General features: G+C 40.3%; 1 protein-coding gene across 3 annotated transcripts in view; it reads left to right on the top strand.

Moving 5' to 3' along the window:
- Positions 1–21,065, top strand: part of GLIS3 (GLIS family zinc finger 3) — a 167,463-nt gene that overhangs the window by 135,361 nt on the left and 11,037 nt on the right. For 2 of the 3 annotated variants that reach the window (XM_054186083.1, XM_054186080.1), the window contains exons 6-8: positions 1,223–1,364; positions 9,335–9,497; positions 17,358–17,539. In XM_054186083.1, the coding sequence (XP_054042058.1) occupies positions 1,223–1,364; positions 9,335–9,497; positions 17,358–17,539 (487 nt within the window). The remainder of the gene's footprint in view (positions 1–1,222; positions 1,365–9,334; positions 9,498–17,357; positions 17,540–21,065) is intronic. The other variant, XM_054186081.1, reaches the window with a different exon arrangement.

A 21,065-nucleotide genomic window follows, 5' to 3' on the forward strand; every position in this document is an offset into this window, starting at 1 on the left:
GTGCTGCATGAACCATCTCTTCATCAGCATGGGTGATAGGACAGGATGTATATCTGCATCTCAGCCACTGCAGTGGCCCACATGCATATGAGCATAGACCCTCCTTTTTCATGCTTTCGAATGAATACACCAGCCTGTGAGTCGAGATGGCCGTAAGGAACAGGCAAATTTTTCTTATATATAACAGTAACATGAGGCAGGGGGGTAGGACAGGCAGCAATCCCAGCAGCCTGCAGCAGCATCCATCTGCCATAAACCTCAGGGTGCAGTTTTGCATTACAGCTAGGACAGCTTTATGTCAGGGTGCTGCAGCAGGCTTTTTTCCTTATCCTTATTTTGGTTTGGGGGTATTTTTTTTTAATTGTATTTTTTCACGGTATTGTATTGTAGCCTCAGGATGAGACTGTGCATCCAATTTCATCCAAAGGAAAACTCTTCTTATGAATTTGTTTATTAATTGTTTGCAGTGTGAATTTTCTGCTGGATCAGCCAGATAAACAGACTTGCTGTTGGTGGATCAGGTACCAGGCAAGTGGCTGTGCATGCAGCTGGGATTAGTCAGTGACAGAGCACTCACTTTCAGATCAGTTCAGCCATAATGTGAAACAAATACAATCCTAGTCACTTTAACAACGTGGTCGCTAGACATCTTTAGACCATATAGAGTGATACCACTTCCATGCTGACCATCTTGAATGATCCCACTCCCGTCTGCTCACTCCCAGTCCCTCGTTTCCACTGCCACAAGCACCTTTGCTTTTCTGGTCCTTCAGTGAGCCAGCTCAGGGCACTAAACCAGGAGGAAAATACTTCCGTTTTTTTGTAGTATCCTTCTGTTGATGTAAGAGATGTCAGACATTTGGTAAGTCTCCATTATCCATGAATCGGGACGCTCTTCTCTCTTTTGCAGTGCGTGACAAGAGAACACGCCTAAGTCCATCTGTCTAAGGTCCTATTTGTACAAGTAGCCCTCTTCCTGAGTACCGTCTTGTTGAGCATCTGAAGAGTTTCCTTCCTCAGATTTGAAAAATGCCTCCTAAATGGAAGGATGTTAACCAGGATTTAACAGAGAAGAATTCTGCTTGTGCTCCATTTCTTTCTCTAAGCCTTCAATGTTTCTTCATTGTAATTTTTCAGTATCTTAAGGATTTTTGTGATTTATTTCCTTTTTTTTTTTGTCCATATTATAATCATCTCTCCTTTTTTATCGTATGTGTTTCAGTTGCGATCGAGCTTAGAGCTTGGCCAGGACATCCTGACTGACTGCCTCACAATCCAGCCCCTCCAGCCACCCCCGTCACCGCATGATGCTGCAGATAATACCATGGGACACTCTCCAGGGCCTGCTCACGATATTTACCCAGGTATAGAAAAAGACAGATAAACAGCCTGCCTTATTATTGCTCACTTAAGATTAGGGATGATTTTGCAGAGAAAGATGTACTCTAAAATTGATGTCAATCTCGTGACAAGGATAGAATCTGCAAAGTAATATAAAAAGATAGATTTTGAACAGATTTTTACACAATTTTTGAAGGGAGGCAGGACAAATCATATTTTATCCATGAAAAGACCTACTGCAACAAAGAGCAATATTTTTGCTCTATAGGCATTTGACTTCTGCTAGCAATTCACTTCTACCATTCCTTGTAGACATCTGGAATTCATTACGCTTCATTTAAAATCAAAGGAGTATTTTTCCTCTTCCTTATTCATGGATCATATAGTTTTCCGATAGATCTACATTACTGAACTTAAATGCTGCATTAGGAGTTCTCATATTAAGAGTATAAATACAGCGATAAACACATTTATGCTATAAATGTGATAATCCTAATTTATTGTTTCAGTTAAGTATCTGAGATTTTCACATTAAAATACCTAACTCTGTCATACCTGGATAAATGTACAATTGTTGTTCACATTTCAGCTAAATTTGAAACATTTGTTAAGTTATGAGTGATAATACATCTCAAAGCTCAAGACAATGATGGGCAGGATGTTAACATTTTTTAATGCAGTATTTTAGTAGTTGTAAGACATCTGTTTTTAACTTTCAAGCAGAATGCATTACATCTTTCCGCAGTTCAACTTTTAATTGAGAACGAGAGGTAGGAAGTGGAAGAATTGCAGTGCTGAAAATGGCATTATATGAAGTGGCCACTTCAATAAGTGGTTTTACTCTACTGAGAGGCTTGTAAACCTATCAATTCTATAACATGTCAAGGCTGTAGTGAGCTGCAATCTAGTTGGTGATTATGTCTGTTTCTATGACAAAAATAAGGAAATTTAAAGCTGTGATTGACTGTACCCTAATTTATTAAGTAGTTAGTATTACTTGTATGCTGTTAACTTTTAAATGTCCTATTCTGAGTATAGGCTGAGTGTGGCATCTATTATTTGAAAGCTAAAGGAAATTTCAGATTTTAAAGATCTGGTTTTGGCCAGGGAACCTCTGGCGATGTGGTGTTGGTTACAGTTGCTTATTTTATAGTGTACTTTGAGAGGGAGCTTGATAGTGAGGAATGCTGAGATTTAAAAAATAATTTACTGGCATTACCCAGTGTAATGTGCAAAATGGAGCGATAATACAAGACTCTGCTTTTCCTTTTGCTTTCAAACCCCTAGATAGGATGGAAGCTGGGTGGGGACAGCGTGCCAGATGATTTGAGACCAGGTTTTCAAGAAACTGAGGACATTCTCACAGAGATTTCCACTGGAATCTGTTGAGCCCTCAGCCCTTTCACCAGTCTGTCTTCCAGACTATGATTGAGTGTCAAACTCTGGTTGCTGTGTGAATCTAAACCTAGGCTGTTAGCAGCTTGAACAAACTGCTGCCCCATGGCTTGTCAGGATCCTAAGGCAAGTAAAGCCGTTGCCTCCAGCCAGCACTTAGCTGGCAATTGTCTGCAGTCGACGTCCCATAGACAGCTTCTGAGACTGTGGCATTACTTTTTGTAATCTCATTCACACCTTGTCTTTCAATACTTGGGGTTTACACCATTAGTAGCTATGGATGTTCTTTGATATAATAATTTATTTTGGTTTTTTGTTACTTGGCACTGCTTCCTATTGTGCAGTAATATTTATAGTATTACGCAACATACTTTTATCAGCATTAATTTCTCTGTAAGTAATAAACTGCTTTCCCTTACATGTGTTCACAGCCATCTATAACTTGACAAATCTCTCCTAGTTTGCTTGTGTTGTTTCACATCAATTAACTGAGGGTATTATGTTAGGTACAGATGAAACCATGTCACTTCATTTTGACAGCCACCCAATCCAGTTGAAATGAATTGTTTCATTAACTACTCATCAGAGCTGCTACATAATAATATACTATGTGAATAAGTGAGATAACTCCTACAGGGAGGGAATTATTTTATTGAAATAGCAACATGAAAATTATTCATGCCCCAAGGAGAGAAAAGCAAAACGTATGAAAGCTTAGTGTCCTGCTTTAGAGAAGCTACCTTTCAACTTCTCTGAAAACAACATTTTTTCTAAACATAAAGAAAAACTTTGAGACTTTTCTGAAAAATAAAATATGTAGTGTTTACTGGGAACTGTTAGAGACAGCATATTAGTTGAAATGTGTCTGTGCTATTTTTCCAGTAGAAACAGGAATAGATTTCCATTCTTCCAATGCTGTCAAATCAAACTTTTCTCACTTGAAGGTTACTTTTCTTATCGTTTATGCACATTTAAAGCAAAGGTAGGTTTTATCCTTTCCTAAGAGATCTACAGAATAAATGTTTGAAAGCAAACTATTAAAAATATGTAAGAGATGGCAAAAGTAGACATTTAGATGTTAATCCATTTCCACTTACCATAGTACAACAATGCCTCTAATGATCACCATTTCTCTGTACCGTGAAAGTACAGAATCTGCAAACACAGATATATTTAGATGAAATACAATTAAATCTTTTTGATTATGTATCTATTACTTAAGAATAAAGACTGCATAAATGTTTTTTATTGTGGCTTTTATGACTTCATAAAAGAAATCTGAACTGAGTATAATCTTATTAATACAGTGAGGTAACATGACAGGTCCTTTGCTTAAAACTAACACAAAATTACATTTACAGGTCTAAAGTTAACCAAGCATAGAATCATAGAATGGTTTGCGTTGGAAGGGACCTTAAAGATCACCTATTTCCACCCCCCCTGCCCTGGGCAGGGACACCTCCCACTAGACCAGGCTGCTCAAAGCCCCATCCAGCCTGGCCTTGAACACTTCCAGGGACGGGGCATCCACAACTTCTCTGGGCAACCTGTTCCAGTGCCTCACCACACTTAGAGTAAAGAATTTTGTCCTAATATCTAATCGAAACCTACACTTTTGAAGCCATTACCCCTTCTCCTATCACTACATGCCCCTGTAAGTCCCTCTCCAGCTTTCTTGTAGGCCCCCTTCAGACACTGGAAAGCTAATATAAAGTCTCCCTGGAGCCTTCTCTTCTCCAGGCTGAACAACCCCAGCTCTCTCAGCCTGTCTTCATAGGAGAGGTGCTCCAGCCCTCTGATCATCTTTGTGGCCTCCTCTTGAGTGGGCAGACTTTGTAAACTCTCTAGTTTTCTAGGTGCCTCCAGTACTTGGATGCCTTCAGTATCTCTGATCTACCTGCAGAACATCTGAAGAAAAATACAGAGACCATCAATGGAGATGGTCTATATGACAGACCCACTCTGGAGACAGGCTTATTATCTGCATAGTGTGATTTTGACTTCTGCTCCACTTCTTAATGCCTGATGGCTTCTTAAGTTCCATGCACACTGGACTGAAGACAAAAAGTCTTCAGATTTACCGATGAGCTGGGCAGGATCAAGGCAACACAGGCAGCATGTTTTACATTTGCTGGGCTTACCACTTATGGCTTAACACAGCAGGACAGTACGCGCCCACATATTCCTGGCCACAGAATCCTGTAGGGAAGTATGGGCTCCCTAGGGGAGGTGAGAGGGAGAATATAAGGAGGTGATGCTCCCAAGTGCAAAGAGCATTTCAGATTTTTCCTTCCATGCACGAGTAAATCCCTTGTTCTCAAGGGCGGCATAAATATTGCTTATAGAAATGGAAGGTTAAATATAGGAATTAAAACACTATTAAATAAATAAAAATAAATGAAAATGAATAAATATAAATAAAACACAAATAAAAATTAAAAAAAAGCTACAAAATGGAACATTCACACTATCTTATTCTATATGGAAAGAATTCTCAGCCCCACTCCAAATTCCTGCTGGCAGTAGTAAGAGGAGAGGTATTTTAGCGGCAGAAGTAGATTGACAAGAGTGCTGATTTGACAGTAATAAATCCAAGATAGTAAATTATACCATTGGTGGTAATTTGCAAAGAAGAGGGTGATTCTTCTGCATTTAAAAAATGTTCCATGAAACTACAGGTTTCTGGCTTCATTTAAAAAAAAAATTTTTTTTTAGGCTTTGGATTCTGTAACTTTTTTAATGCTTCTTTTCTGTCTTTTTTTTAAAGGAATCTTATTCAGAAACAGCTTTTTCTCTTCCAACCACCTAATTTGCTCCTATGCATTATAAGAATGCATGTGAATTTAACTGCTCATAGAGAAACCTTTGCAGAGATGTTCTCATGGAAAATTCTTATGTGTTGATAAATTGATTTGTGATGAGATTCCAGAAATGAAAGCATGGCTCTTCACTCTCTGTGTGTGTAATCCAGTCCAAGGTTCACATTCAGAATTAACAGGTTATATCCCTGTTGCAAATTGTGGTGTAGGTTGGGTTTTTTAAGTGATACAGATGAACAGCGTCAACAATTCTTTGTTTCATTTTGGTTTGGGGGATTTTTTGGGTTTGGATGGGTGGTTTTTTTCAGCATGTCTGAATCTTTAAAAAATTACTGGAAGTGTGTTTTAGTTATCTTGTATTGATAGGGAGAAAAGCCTTGTTGTAGGAAGCCTTTTTGTTAAGTAATACTTGCACTTAATTCTGCATCTTTCAGTGTGGACCTGCCTAGTGGTGCTATATTGGAGTCAGCGAGCATGCTGGTTGCCACGAACATTTGGTCTGTTTCATACCATTCAAATCAGGTGTTTAACGGGATCAGGCACTGAAAAGACATTCCTTTGTGTAGATATTTCCTGCCAGCACTTTGAGGAAGTAGCTCACATTTAACAGCTAAACCACTAGAATAGCTTGCCACACACACAGCTCCCAAGAAAAAGTCGTCAAGTTATCTGGCACTTTCTTAGTGTCCAACGTTTTCTGCCAGTCTCGTAAGACTAGCTCTACTAGCGAAATGACCTGTCACTGCCTATATTTATTGACTGCCAGTAGACTGCCAGTGGCAGACTATGCTTCCCTTCAACTGGTATTTACAAGATTCAGGTAGTAGCTTGAACCAACACCGTGTCTACACCAGGAAGTTTTAATAGTAGCATTTCCACTGGGAAGCAGCTGCCAGCATTGCAATTTCACTTCATTAGGTGCCCACGGAGGTGCTTTTGTCAGCAACAGTACCCCTATGCATGAAGAAGCAGCACTGACAAAACACGTGTTGCACTGCCTGCGGGTGTTATATTGTCTCCCACACCATCATTCATGGTGCTGCTCTTCGAGGCTTCATTACAAGGCACTGTGGGAGACCAGGTAGGCTCCTCTGTCATGCTGTGATCATGTAGCATACCCCGTGTACAGAAATGTGTTTTTGCAGCTAACATGCATGCTTTTTCTTAAATACCCTACCTGCCCCTCTAGTCCCTGCCATGGTTAGCTCTTCCTTTACACTGTGCACTGTCTCTTCATCAGAAACAGAAAAAAAATACAGAGAAATTGCTAGGAAACCTAGCCAAAAGGTACTACCGTAGCAGATACTGATATGAGGGTGAATATTGCAGTGGGCTTTAGGTTGCTCCAGTGCAGAGAAAGGACAGATCGTTGCTTGTGCCTGGCTGCAGATAACCTTTTCGAGGGGACAGAGTCACCAGGCCTTGGGCAGTGCTGTAGGAACCTGTGCTACCACTGCAGCCTGAACCAGCTAGAAATGTGCAAGCATAGCTTAGAAAATACGTGCCTGAAATCCTTATCATGGTTGTGGCAGAAGCACAGGTATGACAAGGAAGAACACCTGTTGTTACCTTATGCTGGAAACCCAGTCATAGTCCAGCCTTTTTACTCCTAATCAACCACTGACTCAAAAAAAACCTCATTTTAAACTCAAAGATCACAGTACTGGGAAACTAAGTCGTTGTTTTTTCTTATACATTTTAATGTTTTTCACATAGAAAAATGAAAGTTACCCTATATTTGCAAGTAATAACTTAAATAGTCTCTGTTTTTATTTAGATAATCAGGGTTTTCCTTTGCAATGTACTAATTTGCTAAATATTCTCTCTGATTATTCTGCCAGAATGTGCATTTGGTTGTTTTCCAGTATTTTCTTCCACGCTGCATGTAAGCCTAAAATAATAAGTTCAAAAGGTCATTTCTTTGTTTCCCCCCCTGCATTTGTCTTGATGCTACTCTGAGAGACGGGTGCGGAGAGACTGACTTTTGGTGTGCATGAGCAAAGTGGAAAAAAAACAACAAAAGCTGCCTTCCCCTGTCTTAGGGGGGCTTCTTCCTCAGCCCTTTCTTAGTGAGTCACTCTGCTGGCATAGGTGATGTCTCATCTCCCTGTGGGATCTGCATCCTCTGTACCTCTCAAGGTTTGGGAAGCCTTCTAGTGTCAGAGGCTTTCTGACACTTTGTGATTAAGAGGCTCTGGTCCATATAAGAATTAGGAAACAGGAGATGCTAGTGCCAAGGATATACACAGGCATTTTTGTTGGTCCTCCTGGCCACGTAGCAGGGCAGCCTCCACTCCTCCATCTTTGCCTGCGCATGTGTGGCTCATGCCAGCTTTGCCTAAACTTTTACATTACCTCTGCAGCATCTATATTAGGTGTTTTTATTCACAAAGTGATTTCCTGTCTGTCATCTTGCACTCTCTGTCATTTCCACCAGCTGAAAGATTCCAGGACTGCTCTTTAATAAGGCTACAGCATAATTAAACTCCGTAGCCTTTCCTTAACTCTGCCTTAGTCTGGTGAATAGCTAGTATGTCACAAAGGCTGACTTGTGAGGCTAAATAGAGGCTTTCCAGAAATAGGCTGAGGACTTGGGAGATGAGTGGACTTTTTACCCTTTTAATCTTGGGTAGCAACGTTCAAAATTGTGACCTGTGAAATCATTTTCTTGGAGACGATCTATGGTGGGGTTACTCCTAAAGTAGTGTTCTGCTAGGACTGCAGCATCCATGCAGGTGTTTTAGCCTAGAAGGATCTTTTACAAGTGACAATGCCCTTTGGGGAACTAGTTTAAATTCTAGGATTTTGTCAATAAATTTGAATCATTAGCTCCAACATATTCACTAACATAACATAAGTTTTATAGGTAGAATTTTATTCTGTAAACTAGGCTAAACAAAACTTTTTTATAAAGAGACTGGAAGATATGACAGCCAAACAGTGAGACATCATTTTCATGTCATAGACAACCTATCTAGTTCATTCTCGGGGTTCATAAAATATTTAAGAGCATGTATTTGGCTGCCATTCAACGTTGATATAAGATACCTGACACAGATGTCAATAAAAATAAGTGAGTAGCGGGATTTTTAGAAGGATTTAGTAATCAGTGTCTTAGCTTCTGACTGCCTGATACAAAGAACTTCTGAAAATGAGGTTACAGGATTTGGGGTCAACTATTTAGGAGGATGGAGTCCTGTGTCGCTTTTTGTTTAATCATCAAGAACGTTTCCTTATTTGGAATGTATACAAGAGCAAGCTTATAGAAAATGATGAAACTGTTAATGTTAGTTTTAAATTCCTAGGGAGTCTGGAGACAATAACAGCAATATTTGAGTTTGGGTTGACCTTTTAAGAAATTGGGGATTTTTGCAGCTGAGAGGAAAATGTAGAAAGTATTTCACTATTTATGAAACTGTGCTTTCTGTTCACTAGCTCTAAAAATATATATCTTAGGCACTGTTTGCCACCTCTTCCACAACAGAAAGCTACAGAAAATTTTCAGCCTTATTCAGACAAAATTCCCAAGACAAGGAGCACAGCTATGTCATGGCTAATTTTATGAAGGTGGCATTTGGGAGTAGCAAAGGTTATTTAGGTGTTTTTTTTAATGTGGGGGTTTTTTTTCTTCCCTTCAGACATAAAATAACACTTGAGAAAATACAGTCAGTTGCTAAGAATTGGCACTACAGCTTTTGGTGTGGTGTTACCCATTAGTATTTGGTCAGTTAATGCTGTCGCCTGCCTGATGAGGGTTATTTCTCTCCTTTTGCTTTCAGCAGCCGTGTTCCCCAGCACACAGACAAGTCGAAGTGGAACAGCAGCTGGGGCAGTGTCCTTGTCCCACCCCAGCAGCCGCCCTTCCCCAGGACGTAACGTACAGGGTAGTCCTCTCCATCCTTCCCCACAGTTACCTCTTCTCTCATCTGCGGACTCAGAGAGGTAAGACCAGCCCCTGCTTTTCCCACACAGAGCCTGGGGCAGGACTGCCTTCAGAGCCACCAGGGTGGGTAGAAACTGAATTGTCACTGTGCAGAAAGTCACTGGTGGCAGCCCCTGGGTAACGGTTGTTCTGGGTATGGGTTTAGGAGCGGAAGGAGAGATGAAAGGGGCTGTTATCCCAGCCTAGGCAGGGACGCTTTCCATGCATCTCCATTACACTTCATCGGGGGTTGTAATGATAGGATGACAGGTAACGGTTTCAAACTGAAAGAGGGTAGATTTAGTTTGGATATCAGGAAGAAATTCTTTACTGCGAGGGTGGTGAGGTAGTGGAACAGGTTGCCCACGGAGGTTGTGGATGCCCCATCCCTGGAAGTGTTCAAGGCCAGGCTGGATGGGGCTTTGAGCAGCGTGGTCTAGTGGGAGATGTCCCTGCTCATGGTAGCGGGGTGGAACTAGATGATCTTTAAGGTCCCTTCCAACCCAAACCATTCTGTGATTCGGGGACTTCCTCCAACCTCCTCTTGATCTCCACCGACGTCCGGACCTAGGAATGTCATACTATCTGGGACGCTAAACTTCAGGAGAGCCCAACCATACGTTACAGAATGGAGGCCCTGAGATTCATGTTTCTGTTTGCTTGTGGTAGGAGAGTCATATTCTGTCGATATTCTCTCAATACAAAGCATTTCTGTAGGAACCTGGTATATTTTTTTCTTGGCGTTTTATTAAGACGAATAGATAATTAAAGAATTTTTAGTTCACTGGTTTGAGAGCTTGATTTACAGTCAGGATTTATTTTATGCTGGCTAGGGACAAACTCCTTGACCTTTGCTGGTTCAATGATTTTAGATATTTCAGTGATGTGAAAACAAATTGCTTGAAAGTGGTTTGATTTTCATGTTTATACATTCCTGAACCATTTTCGACAATCTTTCCAATTATTTATATAGCATATGGTATTATAGATTTCCACTTGGTTCATTGAACCAGAAGTCTACTAGATCACAAGACTGAAGAGGCCTAAGCAAATAGGTTTTCAGTGGAAATGTCAGAAAGAAACACCATCACACAAAATACTGAATTCTTACTATAGGTATATGGATACTTAAACATTATTTTGTTAATCTCCCTGTTTTTCAGTGCTCTAAATGATAAATTTCTGTATTTCATTAATGTATTTCAAAGTGTTTAATTTCCTTGAATGACAAAAATGCCAGTAATTTGGAGAGCAAAAAGTATCCAATTATAAACCTGAAAAGAACATTCATTAGATTTCAGTTACTGATAAATGAGCATAATTTCTTTGGAGGAAAGCAGTACTCACTCTGCCTTGTATCAGGAAGATGGAAGAACATGATGGCTCAGGGAACTGACGACAGGTAGAAGTGCTTTTTTGATTTCAGATTGCACATATGAATTCATCTAGTTCTGGAGCCACTGGAAGTTGTTGAGTTTTTGTACACCAGTGTGAGATGAAGCTTGCTGTTTCATGATCTTCGGAGCTTATCTAGTGGTTTGATCCTTCCTCCACACTTCTGGCTACACAGTCCTAACCTTTTTCCTTGGCTCTGTCCCTCTGTACAAACTCTGGGGCTGCCCATGCTCTCTTGCCTGACCCAGAGGCTTTTCTTTCCTCCCCAGTACAGTTTTCTCTCCAGTGCATGAACTGTCCCAACACCTATATCCAACAACTGCCAGAGCACGAGGTGACAGGCAGGGACAGATCAATGGTTATTACAGGTAAAAATTTCATGATGAAGGACAGTGATCTTCTCATTAGCCCATTTCTAAGGCAGTTATTGGTGTAGGACCATAGCAGACACATTTAGAGTATGACTTAACTCACTAAGTCCCTGAATGCGTTACAGACCTCAGGATTACTATACTATCAGGATACTATACTAGTACTCTACAGAACAATAATAATAAAAAGATAGTGTGATACACTCCTTTCTCATGCGTTAACTGTATAGACTCTCTCTAAAAAGGCTTTAAGTGCTAATTCCCATACGTGGAGCTACTTTGAATTAAAACAGAGGTGCCAGTATCTTCATTTATGTAGTGTGACAAACGGCAATTGAAATACAGAAAACAAAAAAAGCATTACAGCAGTGTTGGTTTGACTACGGAACATATACTACAAATTAAGGGAATTGTTTAAAAGAAAAACTAATTCAGAATATGCATCTTAAATCTAATACAGTCCGCTCGCCTTGGGACCCTGTGAGTAGGCTGTCATTTACATCACTTCATGGATGTGATGATAGCTGTGAAAATGTGAAGTGAACAAACCAACGCTTAAGTACACAAAGTGCCAGAGACAGCACCTTCAAAAGGTGTGAATCACCCTCTTTCTCCCAGTCTCATCATTGAGAGGACTGCAGGATTTAGGGGTGCGAGAGGGGATTTGTTCCCTGCATGCTGTGTGGCTCCTGACGCGCTGTGTCTGCCTGGGGTCGTTTCAGAGCCAGGACTGGCTGACCAGCACTGGCCCCTGCAGTAGCCTGGATTTGTTGGACTGAAGCTGGTCCAAGCTGGCCTGGCTGCTTTGGTGACTCTGGGGGCCAGTCGTGTGCCCCCCCACATTTCGGACAGCAGACTCAGGTTTGTGAGTGACAGAAGGAGAAGAAAATAAGCACTTTCCCTACATCCTCAGGTACCATGGTGGGGCAGAGAAATAATTGGAGGGCTTCTTTTACATCTTTCTCCACTTAGGTGATGGGAGGCAGAGTGTGGACCTCATTATGCCTTATTAATGTGAGAAAATGAACCAAACATGGGACACATCTTACTCTGCTTTCATTCTGTGTACAAAACTCAATGTACACAAAGTGCAAGTCAGATAGAGAGTTTGGATCCAAGAAGCAACTTCATTTATGAAAGGAGAGAATGTGCATAATGAAAATGCAGATTTACATTTTTTTGTTTGTTCCAGCTCTTTGATACAAACTTTCAGTGCTCCCCATAATGAAATATTGCAACTGGTCAATGATGGTACCAAATGGTAATGGTACCCAAAAGCGTATGTATAAAAAGGACTATGAACTTGGCTTCCTTTTCACTAATTTTTGGAATAAAAGAAGACATGGGCATTCAAGAAAGCAGAATAAACAATCTAATTAAAACCCAGATAAAAAATTTTGGGTTTATATGGCATAGTTAACGTGCAGCTCAGTGCCCCAGAACTGATGGTGCCAAATGCTTGAAATTATTATTTTTTTATTATTTATTGGATTACCCAACATATACATTTTGCTTTTTAAGACTTGCTTTTGTGCAAGAAGTGTCCTGTTAACCGATGTGAGACCAGAACAGAATTTTTCATTTGGACTTGGTGTTCCAGATGATTTTTCACCTTTCTCTGAGCCAGAGCTAGTGCTATGTCTCGGAAGCATGATGCATCCTGGCTTGACAGGAATTTCTAGAGACGGTAAAGCTGGAAAGAAGGATTTAGTGCTGAACTGTTCAGTTTAGCATTACTGTAATGCTATAATAAGTTCTGCAACAGTGGTTCTTTTTGCTTATTTTAGTGTCTGGTTATATTCCTTTTATGCTTTTGCTGTAAAATAATAAGTAGCTCCAAGCCAGACTTCCAGAAGCAAAAGCCTCTGAGTAGTTCTAACCAAGGAGTCGAGACATCCAGTCTTCACATATTACAAAGCCCTTTGTATGTGGCATAAAAAGGGCTGTGTCGAAGAAAGTCTTTAGTTAAAGACCTTAACAGTGTGGTTTTGAAATCAGTACAGGAATTTCTTTCCAGGCATGGGACCCTTCAGAGGATTATCTGCTAAGACATTATCACTTTTTTTGTTAGTGAGCAAATGAGACGTATAAGTGACAGACACTAAGAGTGGATGTGGCAGCAAGTCTAAGCCTGAACCTGAGCCATAGAATCATAGAATCACCTAGGTCGGAAAGGACTTTTAAGATCATCAAGTCCAACTGTTAATCTAGCACAGCCAAGCCCACCCCGAAACCATGTCCCTCAGCACCATATCTACTAGTCTTTTAAATACCTCCAGGGATGGCGACTCAACCACGTCCCTGGGCAGCCTGTTCCAATGTTTGACAACCCTTTCAGTGAAGAAATTTTTCCTAATATCCAATCTAAACTTCCTCTGGTGCAACTTGAGGCCATTTCCTCTTGTCCTATCGCTTGTTACTTGGGAGAAAAGACCGACCCCCACCTTGCTACAACCTCCTTTCAGAGCCAATCTAGCAAAGCTTGTGTTTTTTCTCCAGACTCTTTCCACGCTTCTCCTTTTTACAAAGGCACTCTTTTCCTTCCTTTGCATTTGCAAGAAACTCAGTTCCCTAGTACAATACAGCCACAGAAAATGCTGAGAGAGAATTTAAAGTTATATATCTCTGTCTCCAGGGAATCTGTATATTGAGGTGGCCACCGACAGCTTCCTTCCTTAAATTCCACTTTCAATTTCACTGAAATTCTCCTTCTCACCAAAGAGCATGTCGTCCTTGCCAGAGCAACTGTTCTTTCTTCCCACCATCCCTTATTTTGACTAGATGGAGCACTGGTTTGAGCTGCAGTAGCAGTTTCTCTGTTTCTATAGCTTAACCATGAAAATTATTATTAGTCATGTATTAATGACTGAAAAGAAAGATCTAAAATTAAAGTATACTGGCACATGCAGTCTACTCCGCCGAGACATCACAGGGATAGAAATCTGCTGTGGGATCATTGCTGTGCAGAGTGTGAGCAGAGCTCGACAAGTGCAAATTTGGTGGCTGAACAAAACTATCAACAAAGATTTTTTTGTCTGTTGGCCAAAATATTCGTGTTATGGGAGAAGATTCCCTTCCTTTAAAAAAAATTTGCAACAGAAAAATCATTGCAGAGAAACATATGTTATATCATAGGTTGGTAAAAAATTTGGGGTTTTGTTATTTTGGTCAAATGAGTGCGTTCGGAATTTCAAAATGAGTTTTTCAAAATTGGGCTTGGCAAAAGCTATGCTTTCCTTACAAGTGTTATTAAACCATGTTTATTTGATTGCCATTGATAGCTAGCTGGACTAACAGTGCAATATGTTGGGTTACAGAATACTGTATTACAACAGACTGTTTCCCCCACTGACAGTGGACTGAGGAGCTACAAAGTCACTAGCACACAGCATAAAGTGTGGAGACAAACCAAAATGTGAGATCAAAGCACAATGACAAAAGATGTTTAAAGCAGAGAAGGGAGACATCACCCCAGATTGTGTGGATTTGCCAAGAAGTACAAAGGCAATCAAGAGAGAGCAAGCATAAATTGTTCCTCACTTAACATGGTCTGAAAGTGCAGCACTATACAGGACACCATTGCTGACACCAGCTTGCTACTGGGAGCTTATGATTTTGTCCTCTGTCCAGCCAAAACTTCAACTGTAATAAGATAAAAGCCTGATCTGCTGGCTATGTCAACTGCACAACATCTGGATGTGTTCCCAAACTGTTGCAGCCCAATAAAAAGGATTAGAAGTCCACGGTCTTGGACTGCAATGGCAGTTCTGCTTGTTAGGAAATTTGACAAAAAAGGGTTTCTCTGCCACCCAGTTCTTGGTATTTTCTCCACCTACAAAAATAACCCCTTCAGTCCTTTGACACCCAGACAATTCAGCACAGCCAGTTCTTTAATCAAGGAGTCTCAAAGCATTTGAGATTATAGGTGAAGAAACACCCTGTATATATCAGACCTACAAACACATAAAAGGTTGCTTCCCCAGCACACCAAAGACTCATTTACAGGTGGCCAACCATGCTGAAATAAACTATATGAATAGTTACAAATACTATATAAATATAGTATTTGTACTACATAAATATAGTATACTATTAGCTTTCCTCTTCCCTTCCTTTTCCACACATTGCTTAGACTGTGCATGTAGTTTACATTTGGGCTAGCTCCAATCACTAAATGCTAGAATAAAATCTTTTTTCCATGTAGCTGCTACCAGTACTGGTCATTAACAATACCCCTATATATGTGCCATTTTAACTAATTTTATCAGAACAGGTAAGCTTTGTTAACTTTGTCATCTATCTTGCTTATTTCCAAATTTAGTCATTCCCCACCAGGACACTTTTTCCTAGCTGCTATTGGAAAGGGAGAGGCTATTCAGTGGCTCCAGAAATGTTCCTGCTTTGATTTTGCATCCAGCAGGCACAGGAAAGGGCATCTTTCTGCAAATCTGGCTGATTCCTGATTACATCAGCTCCAGGGCTTGGCCACAGTTCTTGATGGCAGTTTCCGAGTGGTGACAAGCTGGTCCTGATTGTTTCAGGAACAAAATTAAATTTGCAGTTCCCCCGGTAACGCACTGTGATTTGCTCAGGGACAAATCTGGACTGAGACGGTCCAAGTTTCTCTTTTGTTAGGCAGAAGGGAAGTAAAAGTAGATAACTATAGTCACGCATATGAGTAAGCCAGGAATTCATGAAGTGATTAATAAATCATTATAAAGACCCGTAAAGTCAACTAAAAAGGAGTCCTGTCTGGCTACACAAAGTAGTGCATTATTACTGGGAGGGTTTTTTGGATGTTAAATCAAATATGAAATCTGTAAAACTGTGCTTTTCACTTTGAGTTTTGAAAAGGATTTTCCCCCTGTTGTTGGTTGCTGATTAAAACCATTTTTCAGAGATTAATTTTCACAAATGAATTTTGAAAACACAGAGGATGATATCCTATTATTTTAAAAATAATACTAGTAGTAACAGACTGTCTGTGCATTGCTCTTAATCTCTGTCAGCAAATAACAGTCTTTCTGTGTGAGTGCTATACAAAAGACTAGCTCCAGTCTTTACTCAGGAGACATATAACCAGGTAGTTGTAGCACTTTTTAAAAACCTCTGATATCTTTATTACATTATAGCTACTGATTTATCTTTTTTTAAAAAGTATTCTCTACTGTTATTGTGAAACACATGCTTTATTCTCGTCCTCCCAGGTCTAGTGGGACCTAGACCAGATCTAGGTCTCGTGGGTAGTTTGGTCACTGGGGACATGAACCGTAGCTCGTAGAACCTCAGCTTTCCATCTGCAAAAATGACTGTAGCACCTATTTGAGGCACACAATTTTAAGGAAATGTAGACAAAAGTTAAACTTACAAAGTCTGTAAAACCCTCATGTAAAATGCTCGAAGTAGTGTGCATCCTTGTAGTGCCAGTAGTGCCAGAGCTGTGCAAAACATACACTGAAGTAATGAACCTTTGTGGCAGCTGCACCACCGGCTTCAGTCTGAATGGTTCACCTCCTCTGCCAGGCTTCTAAGTTTACGCTTTGAGTCCAGATCAACATTTTGATGTGGTCAGACTCTGCCCAACTGGACACGATTTAACACTTGCCTTTATATACATTATATTGACCTGAGATTGTTTATTTTCAAATAGCTCTATGTAATGTACATACATTTCTAGAAACTGAACCTGGACCTGAACATAAAATCTAACTCCTCAGTTTCCAATGACCAGAACTGACTGTTCACTTCCAGTGAGGAAGGACAGCTATTTATTGACAGATACAGCTGGTACAAAGCCTTACAATGAGACAGATGGCAATGCCTCAGAAATCAGGTCTCCTATGAGGTGTCTCCTCCCATTAACGCACCCACAGAAGTTAAAAGGAGTTTTCCATGATAAGGGTGCAATTCAACCTTTTAATTTTACAGTTGTCAAATGTAATGATATGTCTCTATTTGAAAATATATCTTCTCTGTATCTGGGCTGCACACTGTTCTTTTGGAAGTCTGTATCTATGCGAACTGCTAAATGTTATAGTGATCTAAGTAACGTAGAAACAGTCTTTAGCTCTTATCTATTGGGGATTGTACAGTTTTGTGCTTCTGAACTCCTAGGTTTGTTGCTCCGGCCCCTTCTCCTCACCACATCAGCCCCCAGAGAATTTCAGTTCCACATCACATGATGCAGAGACAGACTCCACAACCTCCCCACCTTCATCAGCCTGCAGGAATGCCTCTGAAGACATACCAGCCAGCAGCAAACCCTTCTTTTCAACCAAATAGCCTCCACATCCAAGGTAAGAAGGAATAATCTTCATCACTGATGTTAGTTGTTTGTCATTGCTGCTTGGCTTCAAATTAAGTGCTTCAATGGTATTTTTAAGGCACCTTTCCTTTGGAAAGAGTCTGGGGAATAGCCTTTAGGCCCCTCCCATTAGACTTCCTTAAAATTCTTAGCTTACCTAATTGTTCTTCATCTTACTATGGAGTTACTGGTTTCTCTTCAGACTGATTTTCAGAGCTGTTGTTGAAATAGAACTGCAAATAATTCTGTGATGGCCTCTGCTTGTTATTTTCTAATGTTATCCTTATAATCACTCCTGACTTTCCATATAAAGTATTACCAGCTTTTCAAGAGGTGAAATATTTTTCTTCCTTGCACTTGTGGAGTGATAGAGACCTCTTCTTTTATTAACATGCATGCCTCTTACAGCTGTGTTCCCACTTGCACTATGTAAACAGCTTCTACAAGACTTCTGTCTCCCTCTTTGTTCAATCAAGTACAAGTTTCTGTAGCTAAGAAGAAAACTAACAGCAGCTGACAACAATGTTGGGTTGTTGGGGTTTTTTTTCTAGCTGGTATGGAGTCTGGATGGTAATTACCTTAACATTTCAGAATTGTGTCAACAGCAGTAATGCTGTTCCCTCTCAATGGTTTAAATATATGGTTTGCCATACTTACATACACAAGGTACATAGCACACTGGACTTTCGTGGGCCTTGGGATTCTGCTTTTTGATCAGGCCTCCTGAGAATGATCACTGTAGACATCATAGGAAACATCTTGAGAAAACCAAGGCTTCTTTTATTTTCTTCCACTGATAGAAGCAGTCTCTCTTGGCAAAGGGATGAGACAGGACACTGAGGCATTTCCCAGAGTTCATGAGTGTGAAGGGGAGAAAAGAAGGTGCCAGTCCTGTTTTGTTCTTCTTATCGTACTGGACCACACGTGAGCAGGATCTGAGCCAGGAGTTTTTCTTCAAGGAACTGGTAATCCTGTACACAGATTAGTACTAGAAGACCATGAAATTTACCAATGGATGTTATTGTTGACTTTTTCTATTCTCTGATTAAAGTTTCACTAATAATCTAGGACCAAGAGAGTAGAGGGTGAAATTTACTAATATAGTGGTCATTGTCGTATGACATATGCGAAGACATGCCAGAGCAGGTCCAATAAATTCCTAGCATATGGGCCGTGAAGGGATCAGAATAGCCTTCCTATTTCCACAGTACAATATATTTTACTCAGTTCCTTTTTTTGCTGAATATTTGGCAAGAACTCATCTTCCAGAAAGGTGTCCAGACATTAGGGTATGTCTTCCTGTCTGGAACAAAAATTGTCTTTGAATGCATAGATGGCTTTATCACCACCTTCTTCTCATTGCCATGGCAGCTTCAGTAATTGTAGAAGCTGGGATCACAACCAGTTGCTCCAACATTGAACAGTTTCCAAATAATCCTATCCCCCAGAGGCTCACAGATCACCTCGAATTACTTGCTGCTCCACACAGGACTTGCACTGTCTGATGCGGCTACCTTCATATCTACTTGGGCATCTTCTCTTTAGGGCAGGCCAGAGTGATGCTACTGTGTTCCCATCTCCCTCTCCTACAGTCCAAAGAGGATTTAAAAGGACAAAAGACAAGGGTCGTTAAAATCATTATAAGAAGGAGGCCCAATAGAGACTCTCATCTGGATGAATGTCACATATGGGCTGAGGCCCCGTTCCACATCCAAATTTAAGATAGAGCTTAATACTAACTTCTTAGTGGATCAAAAAATGGACAACCTCAAGGGCTTGGAGCTTAAACCCATACCTGACTTAGTCCCACATTAGCATTACTGTGTTTGCCTCCCTGTCCTAGCAAAACCTATGTTGAAAATAAACATTGCTGACAGGAATTATAGATAGCAACTCAAAGTTGCAATTATAAAGGTCTCTGCACTTAAAACTGGTAGAAAGACAATATGGGCTGATCTTTAATTTATTTTTTTGTTAGTATTGAAAGATATAATACATTTCAATACAGTAGCCATATTTGGGTATTGAATATTCTTTCAAAGATTAAGTAACCTATTGTCACTGTAAGAGGCATTTTGTCAGAATGTACTCCCTCCTTAAGGGAGCAGAGCTGTCTCAATCCTATGTGCTACACTGAAAGCTTTGTCTGTCCTGTGTGCCTGAAAGGCTTGCATAAACTCACCCTCTCAAAAGCAAACATTTCAAGAGTTCATGGTCATGTTTTCCCAGCAGCAATATCTTCCTTGGTCACATCATTATAATGTGGAAAAACACCATGGAGTTATAGCACCAGCCTGGACTATTTGGTGTATAAGAAGTGTCTGTGAGAAGCTCTGTTGGTTTCTGTCTCCTGTAGTTCATAACCTGCCTTTTCATGATTTAAAATGCCATAGCTATAGCCACTTAGCTCAGTCCACTACCAAACAGTGGTGACATTTTTGTCTCAATGTGTAGTCTTAAACTTGTCAGCTCCATTTAAATTGGCTGTACTGAGAAAAAAAGAGTTTCATGCCTGAAAGCTTTTTGAAGAAAACAAGGTCTAAACAGATTCCCTTACTGAAAGCCTGAGCATCTTAAAAGCTCGTGGAGATCTCTGAGCACTGTCCTTTAGAAAGAAATGATGCAGGAGATCTAAGACTGACAAGTTTCTTATATCTAATAGCTACTGGTATTGTGAAACTGCTTTTTCTTGGAAGAATATTGTCTACAGTTCCTATTTCATTATTTGTTCTTAGTGATTTTCAGCATCAGATACACAGTAATGTCAAAGAGGGCTTTTTATTGCCTTGGTTAATATTAGACTAAATATTCCCTTTCCTTCCTCTTGTGAAATTCACAGTTTCCCTTGCTGCATGGGATGTTTGGAAGCGATGATGTTAGAATACTCACTGAGCTGCAGAAGCGAAGATCTTTTCCTTTCATTAGACTGTAGTATCTTTTATTGGATTACCATAGGCAGTAAATTTGAAACTATCCTGTGCTAGAGACGGAAGTGACGACTTCCCACCTTGACACTGTTGTATGCCATTGTACTATGTGTTTGTAGACGGAATAGAAGACAGTACAGATCCTGGCAATCTGCAGCAATTAGCCCAGGACCTGTATTGTACTGGTGAGTCTTTTCAGCCAAGAGCAACTACAGGGATGTCAGCAGAGGCACCTGAAGACGCAGGCATCTGCAGCACACAAGCAGCCGCAAGAATAAGGTGTTACTCTGAGACAAGTCAGAAGAGATGCATGAGGTAGGAAAGAAAATAACAGCAACAGAAACTCCTCCTTCACAGTGAGCAAGCTGCTTGTGCTTATAGTATAGAGTGAGGCAAAGCTCCTTTGGGCATGGACATAGCTGACTTGATTTTGGATGCTTCTGATGCTGTGAATTTTTTTGCACTAAAAATCTGACTGTCCTTTAAAATTGTGCCTGTAACTCATGTCATATACGTTTGTGAGTTAAGCTGATGACCAGTGCTGGCTGAGTAATGGTAGAAATAAAAAAGTCATGCAAAATATTCACTAAA

This window comes from Rissa tridactyla, chromosome Z, assembly GCF_028500815.1.
Source record: "Rissa tridactyla isolate bRisTri1 chromosome Z, bRisTri1.patW.cur.20221130, whole genome shotgun sequence".
Lineage (NCBI taxonomy): Eukaryota > Metazoa > Chordata > Aves > Charadriiformes > Laridae > Rissa > Rissa tridactyla.